The sequence below is a fragment of the Podarcis filfolensis genome, assembly GCF_964270895.1.
Source record: "Podarcis filfolensis genome assembly, chromosome: 4".
NCBI classification, from domain to species: domain Eukaryota; kingdom Metazoa; phylum Chordata; class Lepidosauria; order Squamata; family Lacertidae; genus Podarcis; species Podarcis filfolensis.
Window position 1 is genome coordinate 84,934,341 of NC_139607.1, and position 16,059 is coordinate 84,950,399.

Below are 16,059 nucleotides of genomic sequence, written 5' to 3' on the forward strand. Positions count from 1 at the left end.
GTGTGTCTTTGGACTCAATTTCCCATCATCCCCTGCCTGTGTGGCCAATTGCCAGGGATGATGGGAGCTGCGGTTCATCAACATCTGAAGAGTACCGCATTGACTACTTCTAATGCAGCATATAACCAAGCTGCTGCCACAATATCTCATGTCTGAGCCAATGTGGTCCACTCCAGATGGGCATGCTAGCAGTGGCTGATGGAATATGTAGTCCAGCAACATCTGGAGGGCCCTGCGTTGGCTCCCCCTCAAGTAAAGAAGGCTGGAAGACTTCTTTAGAATATGGATTCGCCTATCAGCTGCAGGGTTTGTTGTCAGATCAGTTCTGGATTCACACAGCTATGTTCAGCTCAGATTGAACATGGCAGCCATAACTTGCAAATCATCTGACCTCACCTCAAGTACAATGCTTTTCAGTAGAAACAGTTCAGCTGTGATTCATCAAGCGAAAAACCAAAGGCAGCTGGACCAGCCCCAAGTATTGTGTGCACCATATTCAAACTTCTTGCTCACACTGCAAGAAAGATAAACTGCAGACCCGTCTCTCTCTCAAACACACCCTTCATTTCTCTCATATGATCTCACTCAGTCCTGTGGTTTAAGGTGCTTTCATAATTTGCATAATTTAACTACGATTGTGCCACCAACCAACACCAATTTGCTAGAGAAAAGTCGCAGCAAGCAGCTTAGGAAGCAGCCCTGTGAAACCAACTTTTCAAAGAATCCTAGATGGAAGGCCTCATGGCCATTTTAACTGGAGCAGATTCAAAAAGTAGTTGCCTCGTTTGGACTTAGCTGTTGTGATTGCTGGAAGAATCCATGGGAACATATAAAAGTGCTCTCAGGCTATTGGTTTGCCTAGCTCACATGGCCTACAGCAGCGGTGGCCAAACTTGGCCCTCTAGCTGTTTTGGGACTACAATTCCCATCATCCCTGGCCACTTGTCCTGTTAGCTAGGGATGATGGGAGTTGTAGTTCCAAAACAGCTGGAGGGCCAAGTTTGGCTGCCACTGGCCTACAGTAACTGGAAGTGGCTCTCCAGGGTTTCAGCCAAGGTTCTCTCCCAGGCCTACCTGAAGATGCTGGGGACTGAACCTGAGACCTTCTGCATGCCAAGCATTTGCTGTTCAACTGAGCTACAGCCCTTCCCTGTTGGAGAAGATAAGCCACTGAACTGCATTTGGAAGACTAATGGGCAGATAGGAGCAGAATGATCCTTCAGATTTTGCACAGCTCCAAATTTTGAGATACAGCCCTCACAAGAACATACTAAGAACCTGCTGGGTCAACCCAATGGACCATCTAGTCCAGCATCCTGTTCTCACAGTGGCCAACCAGATGCCCAGGGACCCTTGGAGGGTCCCTATTTTCCAGGGACAGTCCCAGATTTACAGAAGCCATTCCGGTTTCTGATGTGATCCTGGAATGTCCCACTTTTCCTTTGTTGTTGTTGTATAGTCATTTAGTCGTGTCCGACTCCTCGTGACCCCATGGACCAGAGCACGCCAGGCACTCCTGTCTTCCACTGCGTCCTGCAGTTTGGTCAGACTCATGTTTGTAGCTTCGAGAACACTGTCCAACCATCTCGTCCTCTGTCGTCCCCTTCTCCTTGTGCCCTCCATCTTTCCCAACATCAGGGTCTTTCCCAGGGAGTCTTCTCTTCTCATGAGGTGGCCAAAGTATTGGAGCCTCAGCTTCAGGATCTGTCCTTCCAGTGAGCACTCAGGGCTGATTTCCTTCAGAATGGATAGGTTTGATCTTGTTGCAGTCCATGGGACATCAGTTCCTTAGGACATCCCTATTTTCCTTGGAGAAATGTTGGTGGGTATGGAGTTGTGTGACCCCTCCAAGTCAAGGAGGAAGTAACCACAAGACTTTTAGAAGACATCTGTGGGAATAAGTTGCATAGTTTTAACTATGCAGTGCTTGAAGAGAAGTACTTTTTCATCACAAAAAAGTGCCAAAATGCATTAAAATGATTATTTCATGATAAACCGTCTTTAAAAATGTGCACATTGAGTTTAAATACACATCCAAAAATCACTTTATAATATAATAAAGTATGATTTCGTTATAAAATGTGCATTGAATTTCATAATTAGATATGAATTTTCATGTAGTTTTTTGTTTGTTTGTTTGTTTGTTTAAATGACTTTAATGCAGGAATAGGATAGGTCAGACTTATGAACTATCTTGTGTGAAATTGACTTGGTTCAGAAAGAGACTCAGCTGCCCATCGCTTAGTCACACAGGGCTTTTGTTAGGACGGATCGTGACTTTTTCACGCTTTTGCTAATTAATGTCTTTCCTCCATTTCAGTCAGCTACATGGGGCTACAAGGAAGGAATGAGAAATGTCACGAGGATCTGTGGAGAGGCTTGAGATGGTTATAAAATGAAGTGGTTTCTTGATGACGATGGAGCACGATGGCAGGAATCCACTCTAGACTTTGGTGGACAAAAGGCTAACTCATATCTATTTTTTCCTGGTTTGTGGCTAACAAATAGCTACAGTTTCTCAACATTGCACAAAGGGATCACGTACAGCTGATGTTTCAGTCATGATGAAATTCTTCATTTCAAATATCAAGGTATGTCGGCATCTGAAGTGTTTCTGACCTTATTGGTTTAGTGCATAAACCTGACAACTTTCCAAGATGACTCGCCAAAAATTCTTAGGTAAAGTTGGCAATTTCAGTCAAATAAAATCACACCCAAAACAGGAAAGCGAGAAGAGCAGTCATTGAACAATCTGTTGTTGAACATCAGCACAGATTTAAAGTAACAGTTGCATCAAACAATGCTTAGAAAAAATTGAAAGTATTCATCTTCCTATAAAGTTCCTGTGTGGTGGGATGTGAATTGTTCAATTTGTTTGTTTCAACTATTATAATCTTTAATCTTGAAGGCCCAAAGAGTCTGAAAAAAGCAAGGATAGCAAACTTGTCACCATTCAGATGTTGTTAGACTACAACTCCCATCAGCCCCAGCCACCATTGCCAGTGGTCAGGGATGATGGGCGTTGTAGTCCAACTACATCTGGAGGGCCATAGGCTCCCCATTCCTAAAGAGTTTTTTAAAATGTAATTTGGATTTGAATGAATTCAAGTGAAGTAGACATCATTCAAAGTTCTACCCCAAAATGAATGCAATCTATGTTCAGTTCATCCAGCAATTATGGGAACTACTTCCAGCTGTCGTTCAGAGATTTTTGAACTAATTCGCTGAACTGCATGAACTGGGTCATTCCAAGCACTGAGAATAAGGAATGTCGCCTGTCTGCCAGTGATGATGCTGGAGCTGTATGTGCAGAGCGAAAATTATAAAGCTTCAATTGCACCGATCAGCAGAAATGCACTATAGCCCACCCACTGGAATATCCCTTTCCAAAAAGGAAGTGGACAAATAAGGAGAGCAGGATGCAGATCATTATTATTTATCCCTTATATTATTTATCCTGTGTTGGGCTCTCAAAAAAACCCCTTGCTTTTGTCCCATAAATAATAAAACGGTTGAAGAAAGTGATTCGTCTACCCCTTCAATTTCCCCAGCCTTTTACAAGCGTGTAAGTTTAGTCGTTTGTGTTTGTCACCATTTTCTTCCAACGTTTTGCAACCAATTGTACATGCAGCGATGTGCCTTACAGTAACACGATCGCTCTACACTCTGCAAAGCTGCCTATACTTGATTGCATCTACAGTTTATTTAGTCAGTTTATTTAGTTAGTTAGCTATTTCTCCAAAGGGACTGAAGGCAGGTCGAAAGCAGGAACAGGAGAAAGCAAACATAATCTCATAAAAATCCAATATGGGCTCAAATTAATGGGTTGACAGTACCCAACCCGTTGAACAAAATCCAGAAATACAGAAAGAGCACAGAACCAAATCAGCAAACAGTACATAACTGGCAAACACAGGCATTGCTTTATTTTAAAGTAGTTTACTATGAAATAAATCTGAGCTCAGAAGCAGAGAGGCAGGCAAAACTGATCTCTCAAAATAGGTGTAATATCAACAATTCTGGCTGTAGCCATCAAAATTGCAGCAGATGAGTTCTGCATCTGTTGTTGTTGTTGTTCGGACTTGGTGAATAAAGTCTCCCTCAAAGGTCAAGTGTCAAGTTTGAGAACCACGGATCTATTTGCAACTCACAAATTGCTTTTCCACAAAATGGGGAGCCCAGCTCAGTGTCCTGTTCTCAGAGTGCCTGTAGGAAGTCCACAAGCAGGTTCTGGTGCATTTCCACCCACATGCTCTGGTGGGTATCTTATTCAAACGCAAGGGAAATATTACCAAAGATCTCCCACCCACCCATTAGCTCCTATTGCTTGCATGGGCAAACTACTAACACCATGACACTCTGTTTGATGGATTTGCACTGGCTGCCAATATGCCACCAGGCTAAGTTCAATGTGTTGGCAACAGATAAGGCCCTATATGACTCAGGATCAGGTTATTTGAGAGACTGCCTTACCCCCTACATACCCAGTAGGTCACTGCAGTCTGCAGGGGAGTTTCTTTTGCAAGTTCCAAAGATTTCAGAAGCCTGCTCTGCAATAACTCAGAGCACGGATTTTAGTGTGATGTTCTGTAGAATATCAAGAGATGATAGCAGACCTTCCAAGTGTCCCTGTTTTCCAGGGACAGCCCCAGATTTACAGAAGCCATTTCGGTTTCTCATTTGATCCCGGAATGTCCTGCTTTTCCCTATTTTCATCGGAGAAATATTGAAGGGTATGGAGTTATCTGACCCCCGAGCCAAGGAGATAAGTAACTATACAACCTCTAGAAGACATCTGAAGGCAGCCCTGTATAGGGAAGTTCTCTTAAATGTTTTATGTTCTATTGTGTTTTTATATATGTTAAAAGCCTCCCAGAGTGGCTGGGGCAACTCAGTCAGATGGGTGCCGTATAAATAGTAAAATTACTATTATTATTATTATTATTATTATTATTATTATTATTGAATAAGACATCCCTATTTTCATTGCAGAAACGTTGGAGGGTATGTGGCAGGTGCCCACAATCTGCACTTTCCAGAACCAAGTGAAGACATTTTTTCCCCGATGGACTTTCTCAGTTGGCTATATGGCTCTTTGCCACAATTGTTTGTTTTGTTTGGTTCTAGTTTTTTAAAATATATTTCTGATTATATTTGTGTTTTCAGCTGTTATTTTGCTGTTTTTATAGAACATTATTTTGAGATAGTTGTATAATGATGATGATGATGATGATGATGATGATGATGATGATGATGGAAGGAGGGGCAGGGGGAGAAGAAGAAGAAGAAGAAACAACCTCAGCTGACCATCTCTCTAGCAAAGAAATTGTCTGCAGATGGATTTGGGGAAGTCTCCTTGTTACTCTGAAGTTTCAACTGACAACGCAACAAAGAGGAATAAGGTAGGTTGCTTCCTATGTAAGACTGACACTTGATGAGCGGTGGGGGTTTTTCCTTTAGAGAGTTACCACTTCATGTTTCCTCCTCCCCCCCCAAAAAATAAAAGTATGACATAAACTCACAAAGCCACAGACAATGTGACAACATGGCATGAGTCAGTGGGGGCCACCACCAGATGTGCAATGTCTCTATATAAAGGTTCCATGTGCATTTGGCAGACATCACAGGCTGAAGATCTTCTCCTCTGATACAGGTCCTTCAGTAAGATCCACAATGAACAGCGCCCTGATCTGCATGGCACTTTTTCTGCCTTACAGCTTGGCTGTCCCAATAGCTCACGACCCTGAAGCACAGAGCGTTGAGGATATGAAGTTTGTAGAGGTATGTGACGTCAAAGCTTTTACCGGCAGTAAATATTAGCTGTCCTGCCACTATATTGTAGGGAAGGCTTTATTTTTAATCGTGTATTATGTTGCTGTGAAGGATGGATGTCAATGTTTGTGGGTAGCACGTGACCTGTTGCTTCTAAGTGTACATCATCTCTTCCAACATAAAGCTGCAGCTCTCTGCTCCTTTGGGAGGAAGGGTGGGATGTAAATTCAATAAATAAATGTATAGTGGACTTTGTCATATGATCTCCCATCCAGGCACTGACCAGGGCCAGACCCACTTAACTGCTGCAAGGCAGCAACAGCAGCTGCCTTCAGTCCACAGTCCTAGTCTGAAATTGAGATTTGCAATGGAATTGGTTGCATCCACAAACTTTAATTGCAAAGGATGTGGTGGTCTAATTTGTTCAAACTACAGCCAACCTAGATATGACTGCGGCAGCCATGCATCTACATATGTGTGTTCATAGTGGGGGTCTGATCCTGCCATGATCATCGTCATTACATTATTCGAACAAATAGGCCATTTTTGCAGAGTTTGGACCAAAGTGGCAGGGGCAACAGAGCACGGAAGAGTTAAGCAGGGGAAGAAAGTTCAGCTCCTCTCGCTGATAAGTCCCTTTTCATGTTGAAATGGGACTCCTCTCTCCACCCCACCCACCACCCACCCCCCAGGTTCTATGCAAATGAGACAAACACATTAATCAAACATGGTGATCACAACTGGATTGCTGCAATGCTCTTAAAGGGGATCCAGAAGCTTCAGCTGGTGAATAATGCTGCAGTCTGGTTGCTGTACAGCATCCCAAAGTGGAGCCATGTAGCACCCAGCAGTGGCTGCTGCCCATTGGGGCTGGTAAGGCACAAGACCAACAGTGGGGGGAGCCAGAGCCAATGGCAGGCAGAGCAGCCCCACAGCTGGTTGTAAATAAGGAGGGAGAAGATTGACCAAGGGCAGCCTGGGGATTGGTGGGGCAGCTCTCCATTTGCCTTAATGGGACAGCATCCTTCTGATAATACCAGTTGCCTTTATGCTGCTGGACCTGATCTGAGGGTGTAACTCTGGTCTACAAAACCCCTGAATGTCATGGACCCAAATGTTTGGTGGAGCCCCTTATCTCCTTGAATGCTTAGGCTTAAGATCAGTGGCGAAGGGCATTCTGGTGGTACCAGCGATGGGCACTGCCTGTTACAAGGTGATGCGAGGCTGTCCCAATGGTGGGATGCCATCCAATTGGAAGTACCATTGGTCCCCCTTAGTATCATATTTCCATCACCGTTCGAAAGGCGCAGAGTTTATTGAGATGATTGGTGGAGGCCACTACACAATGTGCTTTATAAAACTGCACCTTATTTATGTTCTTATTGTAGGTAGGATTTCATGTGTTGGTGTGCATATCATCCTGGGTTAGAGGACCTTCCAGAGAGGGTGCAAAGGGAGGGAGATTGCCAAAAGAAATCACTTCCTACACCTTTCTGCCGATGAAAACCTTTCATTTTCCTGAAGGAAAGGAAACAACTCAAATGTCTGGCCCAGCTGCCTCCATTCACACCATCAGTAAAATGTCATTTGCAAGGTTCAATAAATGCATGATGGCAGGCTCTTAATTTGGCTTTCTTGCTTCCTGGTACAGGCTTATCTCGATAAGTACTTCCCATCATCATCATCACATCTTAAAAGTGGCGGTCAAAGCATAGAGGAGAAGCTCAGACAAATGCAGAGTTTCTTTCATTTGACTGTGACTGGGAAGATGAACCAAGAAACGATGGCAACAATGGAGCAACCTCGGTGTGGAGTCTCAGATATCTCAGAAAAATCTGCAGTAAGATGGGGAAAGACATTGCTGACATACAGGTTAGCCCCGCTAAAGTCTCCTCTCTCTTTCTCTCCCTTTGAAATATCATGTAAAGTTGTGGGTGAACATATTAGACGACACAGCGATTCTTCAAACAGCTCTTGTTTATTCACAGGCCAGGACAGAACTGAACTGAAGGGCTCAGTCAGCCTGCTTATATAGAGCTCCAGTACAACGTTACTGTAACAACTTTCTAAAACTATCCAATCACTGAACGTCACTTTCGATCCCTTATTTGCATAACTATTTACAGTATCCCCCTGCTGGCCCAGGGTGAGAACTTCAGTACATAACATATCAGAAGTGACATTTCCTGGATACTAATATTTTGGTTTTCCCTGTTGCTCACAGGATTAATAACTACACCCCAGATATGCCGAAGTCCAAGGTGGAAGAGGCAATAGCAAAGGCATTCAGGGTGTGGAGCGATGTGACCCCATTGCAGTTCAGGAGAACTTCCAGACCTGCTGATATTGAAATCTGGTTTGCGACTGGTGGTAAGGGATGTTTATATTTATGAAATACCCAAATAAAACATGAACATTGTTTTTTTTAACACATAGAGTGGGGCCTTTTCTGGAGCATTACTTGGGAACAGTCATCAGAAAATTGTCTCTGAGTTAACCATGGTGGGGGGGGGAGATCCTTTCACTGATCCAATTCTAAGTAGCCTTCTTTGTCCATAAACAGGGGCAAATATGTTTTGCAATGGTGCTCCCTGCCTCTACTAGGGCTAATACTTTAAAAATGCTTGCTGCACCATTCAAACCTGAGCTGATTGTTTCAACCTGAGGAATAGTCAAGCCGGCCCTATCCTTAACATTAGTGGTGTCCAGAACCTGTCAGTCCTTATGAAAAGAATTAAGCCCTAACTAGCTCAGTTAGGAGGGATGCGGGTGGCGCTGTGGTCTAAACCACTGAGCTTACCGGGCTTGCCGATCAGAAGGTTGTCGGTTCGAATCCCCGTGACGGGGTGAGCTCCCGTTGCTCGGTCCCTGCTCCTGCCAACCTAGCAGTTTGAAAGCATGTCCAAGTGCAAGTAAATAAATAGGTACCACTCTGGCGGGAAGGTAAACAGCGTTTCCGTGCGCTGCTCTGGTTTGCCAGAAGCGGCTTAGTCATGCTGGCCACATGACCCGGAAGCTGTACGCCAGCTCCGTCGGCCAATAAAGTGAGATGAGAGCTGCAACCCCAGACTCGCCCACAACTGGACTTAATGGTCAGGGGTCCCTTTAGCTCAGTTAGAGACAGTATAAAAAGGTGAAGGTACCCCTGCCCGTATGGGCCAGTCTTGCCAGACTCTAGGGTTGTGCGCTCATCTCACTCTATAGGCCGGGAGCCAGCGCTGTCCGCAGACACTTCCGGGTCATGTGGCCAGCGTGACAAGCTGCATCTGGCGAGCCAGCGCAGCACACGGAACGCCGTTTACCTTCCCGCCAGAGCGGTCCCTATTTATCTACTTGCACCCGAGGGTGCTTTCGAACTGCTAGGTTGGCAGGCGCTGGGACCAAGTGACGGGAGCGCACCCCGCCGCGGGGATTCGAACTGCCGACCTTTTGATCAGCAAGTCCTAGGCGCTGAGGCTTTAACCCACAGCGCCACCCGCGTCCCCTAGAGACAGTATAGTTCTGTTTAAAAAGGAAGTGGGTCGGTGAGGGGCAATATATATATATCCCAAAACCGCCACCCCCAAAGGCAACTACCACCACCTAGACCTGTGACCGTCCCAATTGACTTCTCCCCAGTCTAGTCCTATCACTCCCTTTACTCAGACATTCCTAATTCTTTGGAAACATGAGTTGTGGAAGCACAAGAAACAGTGCATTTCATCCAAAGGTTTAATCGCTGCTGCCACTGCTGGCACTGATATGGAGTGCCTGCAGACAGCCTTTTTCATGTGCGCTCATGATGTTATTTGTTCATGATGCTATTGGTGTGGTCACACCTGAGTCTGCTTTCAAGACTGTTTGTACCTGAAAAAGTTTTGGGTTACTCGTGCCGCTTTCTTTCCTGCTATGGCATACTCCATAACTTCCTTTTCATACTACAAATGTTCGGTTCTGCTTTTGTTGTGCTAGAGCCCCTCTGGACAACCATAATGTGCTATGGCAGCATCTCAGGTCCTCCTAGTGGTGCAGCAATAAAACGGCTAGCAGATTTGCAAAGCTAAGCAGGGTCCAGTATAGTTTCAACTAATAAAGCTGGATGAATCCACCACTGATGCCTTGTTATTGTGACAAGAACATGCTACAGAATATACCTACAATGAAATACCAATCGGGGGGGAACCATATGGTGTCTATACATGGCCATTTGGAGAGCCAAATAGCCGCAGGGTGATTGGGGCTACACGAGCAGGCGGAAAATGTCAGTGTATTGTGACTGCTAACCTAACTGCAAGTTTTGCGCTGACAGTAGGTGTTACTTCCTTTCAAATGCAGCCCATGGCGATGGTTCTCCTTTTGATGGAAGAGGAGGGACGTTGGCTCATGCCTATTTTCCTGGACGAGGCATAGGGGGAGATGCTCATTTTGATGACAGTGAGCGCTTTTCGGAATTCAACAGAGGTAAGCGATTTCCTGCAGAGCGTTTCTGTTGGTTGGTTGGCTTCATTTCTGTTCCGCCTTTCCCAACCCCCAGTGTAACAAGGCAGCTTGAAAGCACAAGCAACAATCAAATCATTATAAATAGACCTTACAGAGATAAAAGCACAGCAGTGACAAAATATTAGGCGAAGCAACAAAAGTCAGTTGAGAAAAGTGGTAACCTGAAAATAACTGCTGGAATAATACCCTTTTCACTGCTTGTCCCAAAGTGAGCAGTGATGGGGTCCGGCATTCCCCTCTAGGGAGGCTGTTCCAACTTCTAGGTGCCCCTAGGGATGATTCAGTAAACCATTATTTGTGAATTCTGATATGAGGATCAGAACCAACAACTCAATCCCAGTCATAGCTACCCCAGAAGCAAGTTCCATTGAATTGAATGGGGCTCCCTCCTGGTTGGCCACCGTGAGAACAGAATACCAGACTAAATGAGTTTTTGGGTTGATCCAGCAGACTATTATTATGTCCCTATGATAGTTTTCTATGTGCAGTATTTTCATTTTTCAACATGTGCCAGGGGGAATGTATCCATGGGCTGGAGGTGGACACATGCCACCATATATCCCCTTGGAATATGTACTCAACACTCATCTTACTCCCTTCCCTGTTTTTCTTCTTCTATCTTTTAGAAATCAACCTATTCCTTGTTGCTGCACATGAATTTGGTCATTCCTTGGGACTGAGCCATTCGAATGTCCGTGGTTCTTTGATGTTCCCTTCCTATTCTTTTGTGAACCCAAATAACTTCAACCTCCCAAACAACGACAGGCAAAGGATTCAGAGATTATACGGTAAGTTCCTGTGAATAATCTTGTTTCCCACAATTAATTCCATATTAATTGGACTCCCCTCCCAACCCTATAACCTCAAGCTAATTTCAGTGGCTCCCATCAAGCAAAGGAGATCTATGCAAAGCTGTAAAAATATGTAAGAATACGGATCTTCTTTTTGGTCCATGGAAATTGACCATCATCTAAATTTCCATTGTTGCATATAGTGCCCACCATGCAATAATGTATTGGCTGGGGAGCATCACTGGCTAGCACATTATCATTGGAAGAGGCACTAATCCCACTTGCTCATGTTGGGCCACTTAGTCTCCACCCCCATCATTCAACCCAGACGCTGAGGTCCTCCTCCGAGGGCCTTCTGGCGGTTCCCTCCCTGTGAGAAGTGAGGTTACAGGGAACCAGGCAGAGGGCCTTCTCGGTAGTGGCGCCCGCCTTGTGGAACACCCCCCCACTAGATGTCAAAGAAATAAACAACTATCTGACTTTTAGAAAGCATCTGAAGGCAGCCCTGTTTAGGGAAGTTTTTAATGTTTGAGGTTTTATTGTGTTTTTAATATTCTGTTGGGAGCCACCCAGAATATTAATAAAATTAATTAATTAATTAATTAATTAATTAATTAATTAATTAATTAATTAATAATGGAAATATTGGTAGTAATAGTAGTAGTAGTAGTATACTTACTGGTACCACACACCACAAAACTGAATACAGGGTAAAGGGGAAATTTTTCATACTGCGTACAGAAGTCTTATGACTGTGTCCACAAGACTTAAAACCAAACATAAAATATAGTAAGTCTGCAATCCTATACATCTATACAACCCCATTGATATGTATGAGAAATAAGGGTGGAAACCTATATTTCCTTACTGAGCAAATTTTGTCTGAAGATACTTGTGTAGATATTGGTAGTATTTCCTTGGATATTTTAACTTAATTGCATAATTTATTTATTGTCTCTTAAATATCCTTATTTTTCTTCCTCAGGACTGCCAAAGTGAAACCCTCAAAGCATCACGGATAAAATTCATCTTGTATCTTTAAACATCTTTGGCAACCCTAACAAGAAGCAGCACCAGGGCCAACTTAGAGACATTTATGTTTACGATATATTCACATATAGGGGAATTTCTTCACTCTAGTCTCTATTCCCCTTTTCCAAGGCTTCCCTTTACAAGGGAGAAAAAGTCCTAAAATCTGCAATACTTAATTAGGTGATGAAGCTTTGAACTTTCATTTTCTGTCTGGTTATTTATCTATGTATTCGCTTGCAAAGGAAGACTCCGGGTTATGGTCTGGTTGCTTGTCCTGATATCATTGTGTTACCTTTTGCAAAGAAAACATTGTGCTGTGTGTCTCAGGCCTGATCAACTTTGACACACACAGAAAGGCTGTTTTTTTAAAGTTCTCTGTTCAGTTCCACCCACAAACTGGGTTGTAACGGACGAACCAATTATGTGTTTCAACACCATGAACTATTTCCACCTTGTTTAGTTCACATTTGTTTTAGGGCAGGAAAGCCCTTTTTAATAATAAAGCAAAATATCTTAAATTTGTGCTATTTATTTACATAACATTTTTTGCGGAAATTTCTACCTCACTATTCAAGCAAGTTTGTGGCACAGCTTACAAACCAGAACTAAAGCAGAGGGCCAGAGTTCCTTCTGGAGAACCTTCCAAGGGCCACATTCCAGTGGTGGGCAGGGCCAGAGCTAACAGTGGGCGGAGCAATGAATATAGTCTTTATTGGGCTAGTTTCATCACACTTTATCCTCCATAAGCAAGAGGCATTATCGGAGTTTAAGGACATATTCCAGTTATGTAAAACCATTTGACCCAATGAGGAGCAAAGACTGGAGAGAGTTTCACAGGCCAGACAGAGAGGCCTGGAGACCCACATTCTGCCCTCTGGCCAGTGGTTGCCCAGCCACTGTGAAGTCCCTTTACCCATAATAACTTCCAACACCTTCAAAGATGGAGGGACTCAAAGAAGGAGCTCTGCTGAAAACCTTAGTGTTTTTAGCTGCCTGTCAGGGGACAGAAGGAATGGTGAAGACAGCCTCTCCATCCTGACCTTCCAGGGAGGAGGAAGTGGAAGACTGTATAGATTTACAACAGTGGTTTAAGGGAGGTTGCAGCTCAGAGGCAGCTGAGGGGGAAAGTTGGGAAATCATGGAAGATCCAGAGCAACACCTGACTGACAAGTTGTCATTAGAAGGCATTCTAGACCCTCCATCTCCCAGAACCCGGCGAGCCTTAAAAGTAGGAGAGCAAAGAGCTCAAAGACAGAGGGCACTTAGTGGCACCCGTAGAAGTGATGAATGAGGAAGTGGGAGAGATGGGGGGTGGAGATTCACTCAGGACAACACCATTATCCAAGAGGCTGGGTTCTATAGCCTCTCTCTGTAAAGATTGAAATGAAAAAAGGACTGTAAAAAACTTTTCCTTGTCTTTATACAATGGACGCTCGGGTTGCGAACGTGATCCATGTGGGATGCACGTTTGCAACCCACAGCATTCACAACCCACATCTGCGTGTCTGCACATGCGCAGGTTGCAATTTGGCCTTCTGCGCATGCGCAAAACATGATTTAGCACTTCTGCTAAATTATAAGTTATAAGAGTTAATGTGGTTCCTGCTGCTTTTTGGGGGGGAAAAACCCTCAGATGCAATGAAATTAATGAGCTGTTACTGCATTCTGATCATAAAGTCACCCAGGGAATATTTCTATCCATGCAAGAAAATTGCAATATACCTACACCTCTATTTCACCTGTTTACTACTTTTGAAAGACAGATTATACAATGACTACAAATACTTCCAGCCTCAAAGGCAACATGCCGCTGCTGGGATTGACCAATAGGGACAGTGCTTGTTGCACGTGGGTACTGCTTGTGAACTTTCCATTAGATTAGGGCATCTAGTTGGCCAATGGACTAAATGGCCAGAACCTTTGGCCTGAGCCAGCAGAGATCTTCCTGTGTTCTTATATAGCCGCCTGCCGTAACGTTGTGCAATGTCCAGAGAGAAGGGGTCATCTGAGAGCCAGCCAAGACCAAGAACAAACATCTTCTTTCCTTCAGGCAAGGCACCACAACTTCCTGGATAAACCTCAAAGCCTTATGTTTGCTTGCAGGCAGAACAATGGGCAGCCACCAAGATCTGGTGTGAAGCATTAAGCACGAAATAAGAGTGCGGATCATTTTCATCTGAGATCAAGGAAATGTGCTAATGCCTAATAGTTAATGCAAGAGCAAATATGGTGGATACAGACTGTGCTGGTTATAAACAGGAAGGGCAAGGCAGGAACCATTATTATTATTATTATTTCTGATTCATCAGTATTTACACAGGGCATTCCACTAGGGGCTAGGCCTCAGAGTCCAGGGCAGTATAGCCTAGGGCCTCCCCCAAAATCATAGAATTCTAGAATTGGAGGGTCATCTAGTCCAACCCCCTGCAATCCTGGAGTCTTTTTGCCCAATGTGGGTATTGACCCTTGAGATTAAGAGTCTCATGCTCTGCCGACTGAGCTATCCCGAATGACCATCCAGAGGGGGTCAAATGATGGGGGAAGCAACAAAGAGGTCAGAAATCATCACCAGAGTCAGCCTGGGCATGCCAGCACCCAGATACGCCAACGCTGGTTGCCGCAACATCCTTCTTCTAAAAACAAATGTTATGTTCAGGTGGCAGCCAGCTAGGTGTGTTCATAGTTGCAGGTCCTCACTTTATTATCGTCACTTAGATAATATAAAATCATTTTCTACCAGAAGGTGGTGCTTTATCTCAAATCAATGTGGGCAACAGAAGCACAATCAATTTTCGGGTCAAGATGGTGCCGTGATTTAAGCAACAGTGGCTCATGGTTGGAGATGGGGCAGAAGAAGAGGCGGTGGTGTTCTCCTGATAGGTAGCAGTGAGGAAAGGCCTGTTTTGGTGGCACCAGTCCAGAATTCTCCCAACCTTGCTGCCTTGCCTCATCTGTGTCCTGGCAAGCACATTGTGACCAGGAGGATGTCACTGGCGAAGAAGAAGAAGAAGAAGAAGAAGAAGAAGAAGAAGAAGGAGGAGGAGGAGGAGGAGGAGGAGGAGGAGGAGGAGGAGGAGGAGGAGGAGGAGGAGAAGAATTAATTTATTTATAACCCACCTATCTGGCTGGGTTTCCCCAGCCAATCTGGGAGGGTCCCAACAGAAAATTAAAAACATGATAAAACATCAAACATTAAAAACTTCCCTAAACAGGACTGCCTTCAGATGTCTTCTAAAAGTCAGGTAGTTCTTTATTTCCTTGACATCTGATGGGAGGGCGTTCCACAGTGGTGGGTGCCACTATCGAGAAGGCCCTCTGCCTGGTTCCCTGTAACTTCACTTCTCACAGTGAGGGAACTGCCAGAAGGCCCTCGGCACTGGACCTCGGCTGAACAATGGAGGTGGAGACGTTCCTTCAGGTATTCTGGGCCGAGGTCATTTAGGTCTTTAAAGGTCAGCACCAACACTTGGAATTGTGCTCGGAAACGTGCTGGGAGTCAGTGTAGGTCTTTCAGGCCCTACCTCTCCTCACAAATCACACCACTAATAAAATGCACATGGTCCTCTAAGATCATTGTCAAGGATCTAACTGGACCACTGCATGAAAAAAGAACGTAAGGAGAGTCTGCTGGATCAATCTGCCTTCCTGCAGTTTCCAGTAACTGGTACAGTGGTATCTCGGGTTACATACGCTTCAGGTTACAGACTCCGCTAACCCAGAAATAGTGCTCCAGGTTCAGAACTTCGCTTCAGGATGAGAACAGAAATCATGTTCCGGCGGCGTGGCAGCAGCAGGAGGCCCATTAGCTAAAGTGGTGCTTCAGGTTAAGAACAGTTTCAGGTTAAGAACGGACCTATGGAACGAATTAAGTACTTAACCCAAAGTACCACTGTATTCAGAAGCATTGCTGCCTCTGACCATGGAGGCAAAACATAGCCATCATGTCTAGTAGCCATCAATAGCCCTATCCTCCAAGAATTTGTCT

General features: G+C 44.5%; 1 protein-coding gene across 1 annotated transcript; it reads left to right on the top strand.

Annotated features, from left to right (window-relative positions):
* Window positions 1-5,602: 5,602 nt before the first annotated feature.
* Window positions 5,603-12,592, top strand: LOC310760907 (collagenase 3-like). The gene is made up of 6 exons (XM_083610133.1): window positions 5,603-5,781; window positions 7,424-7,644; window positions 7,997-8,142; window positions 10,087-10,212; window positions 10,878-11,039; window positions 12,028-12,592. Exons 1-6 carry the CDS (start codon window positions 5,674-5,676, stop codon window positions 12,039-12,041), a joined length of 777 nt encoding a protein of 258 aa, XP_083466259.1. The 5' UTR covers window positions 5,603-5,673; the 3' UTR covers window positions 12,042-12,592.
* Window positions 12,593-16,059: the final 3,467 nt, after the last annotated feature.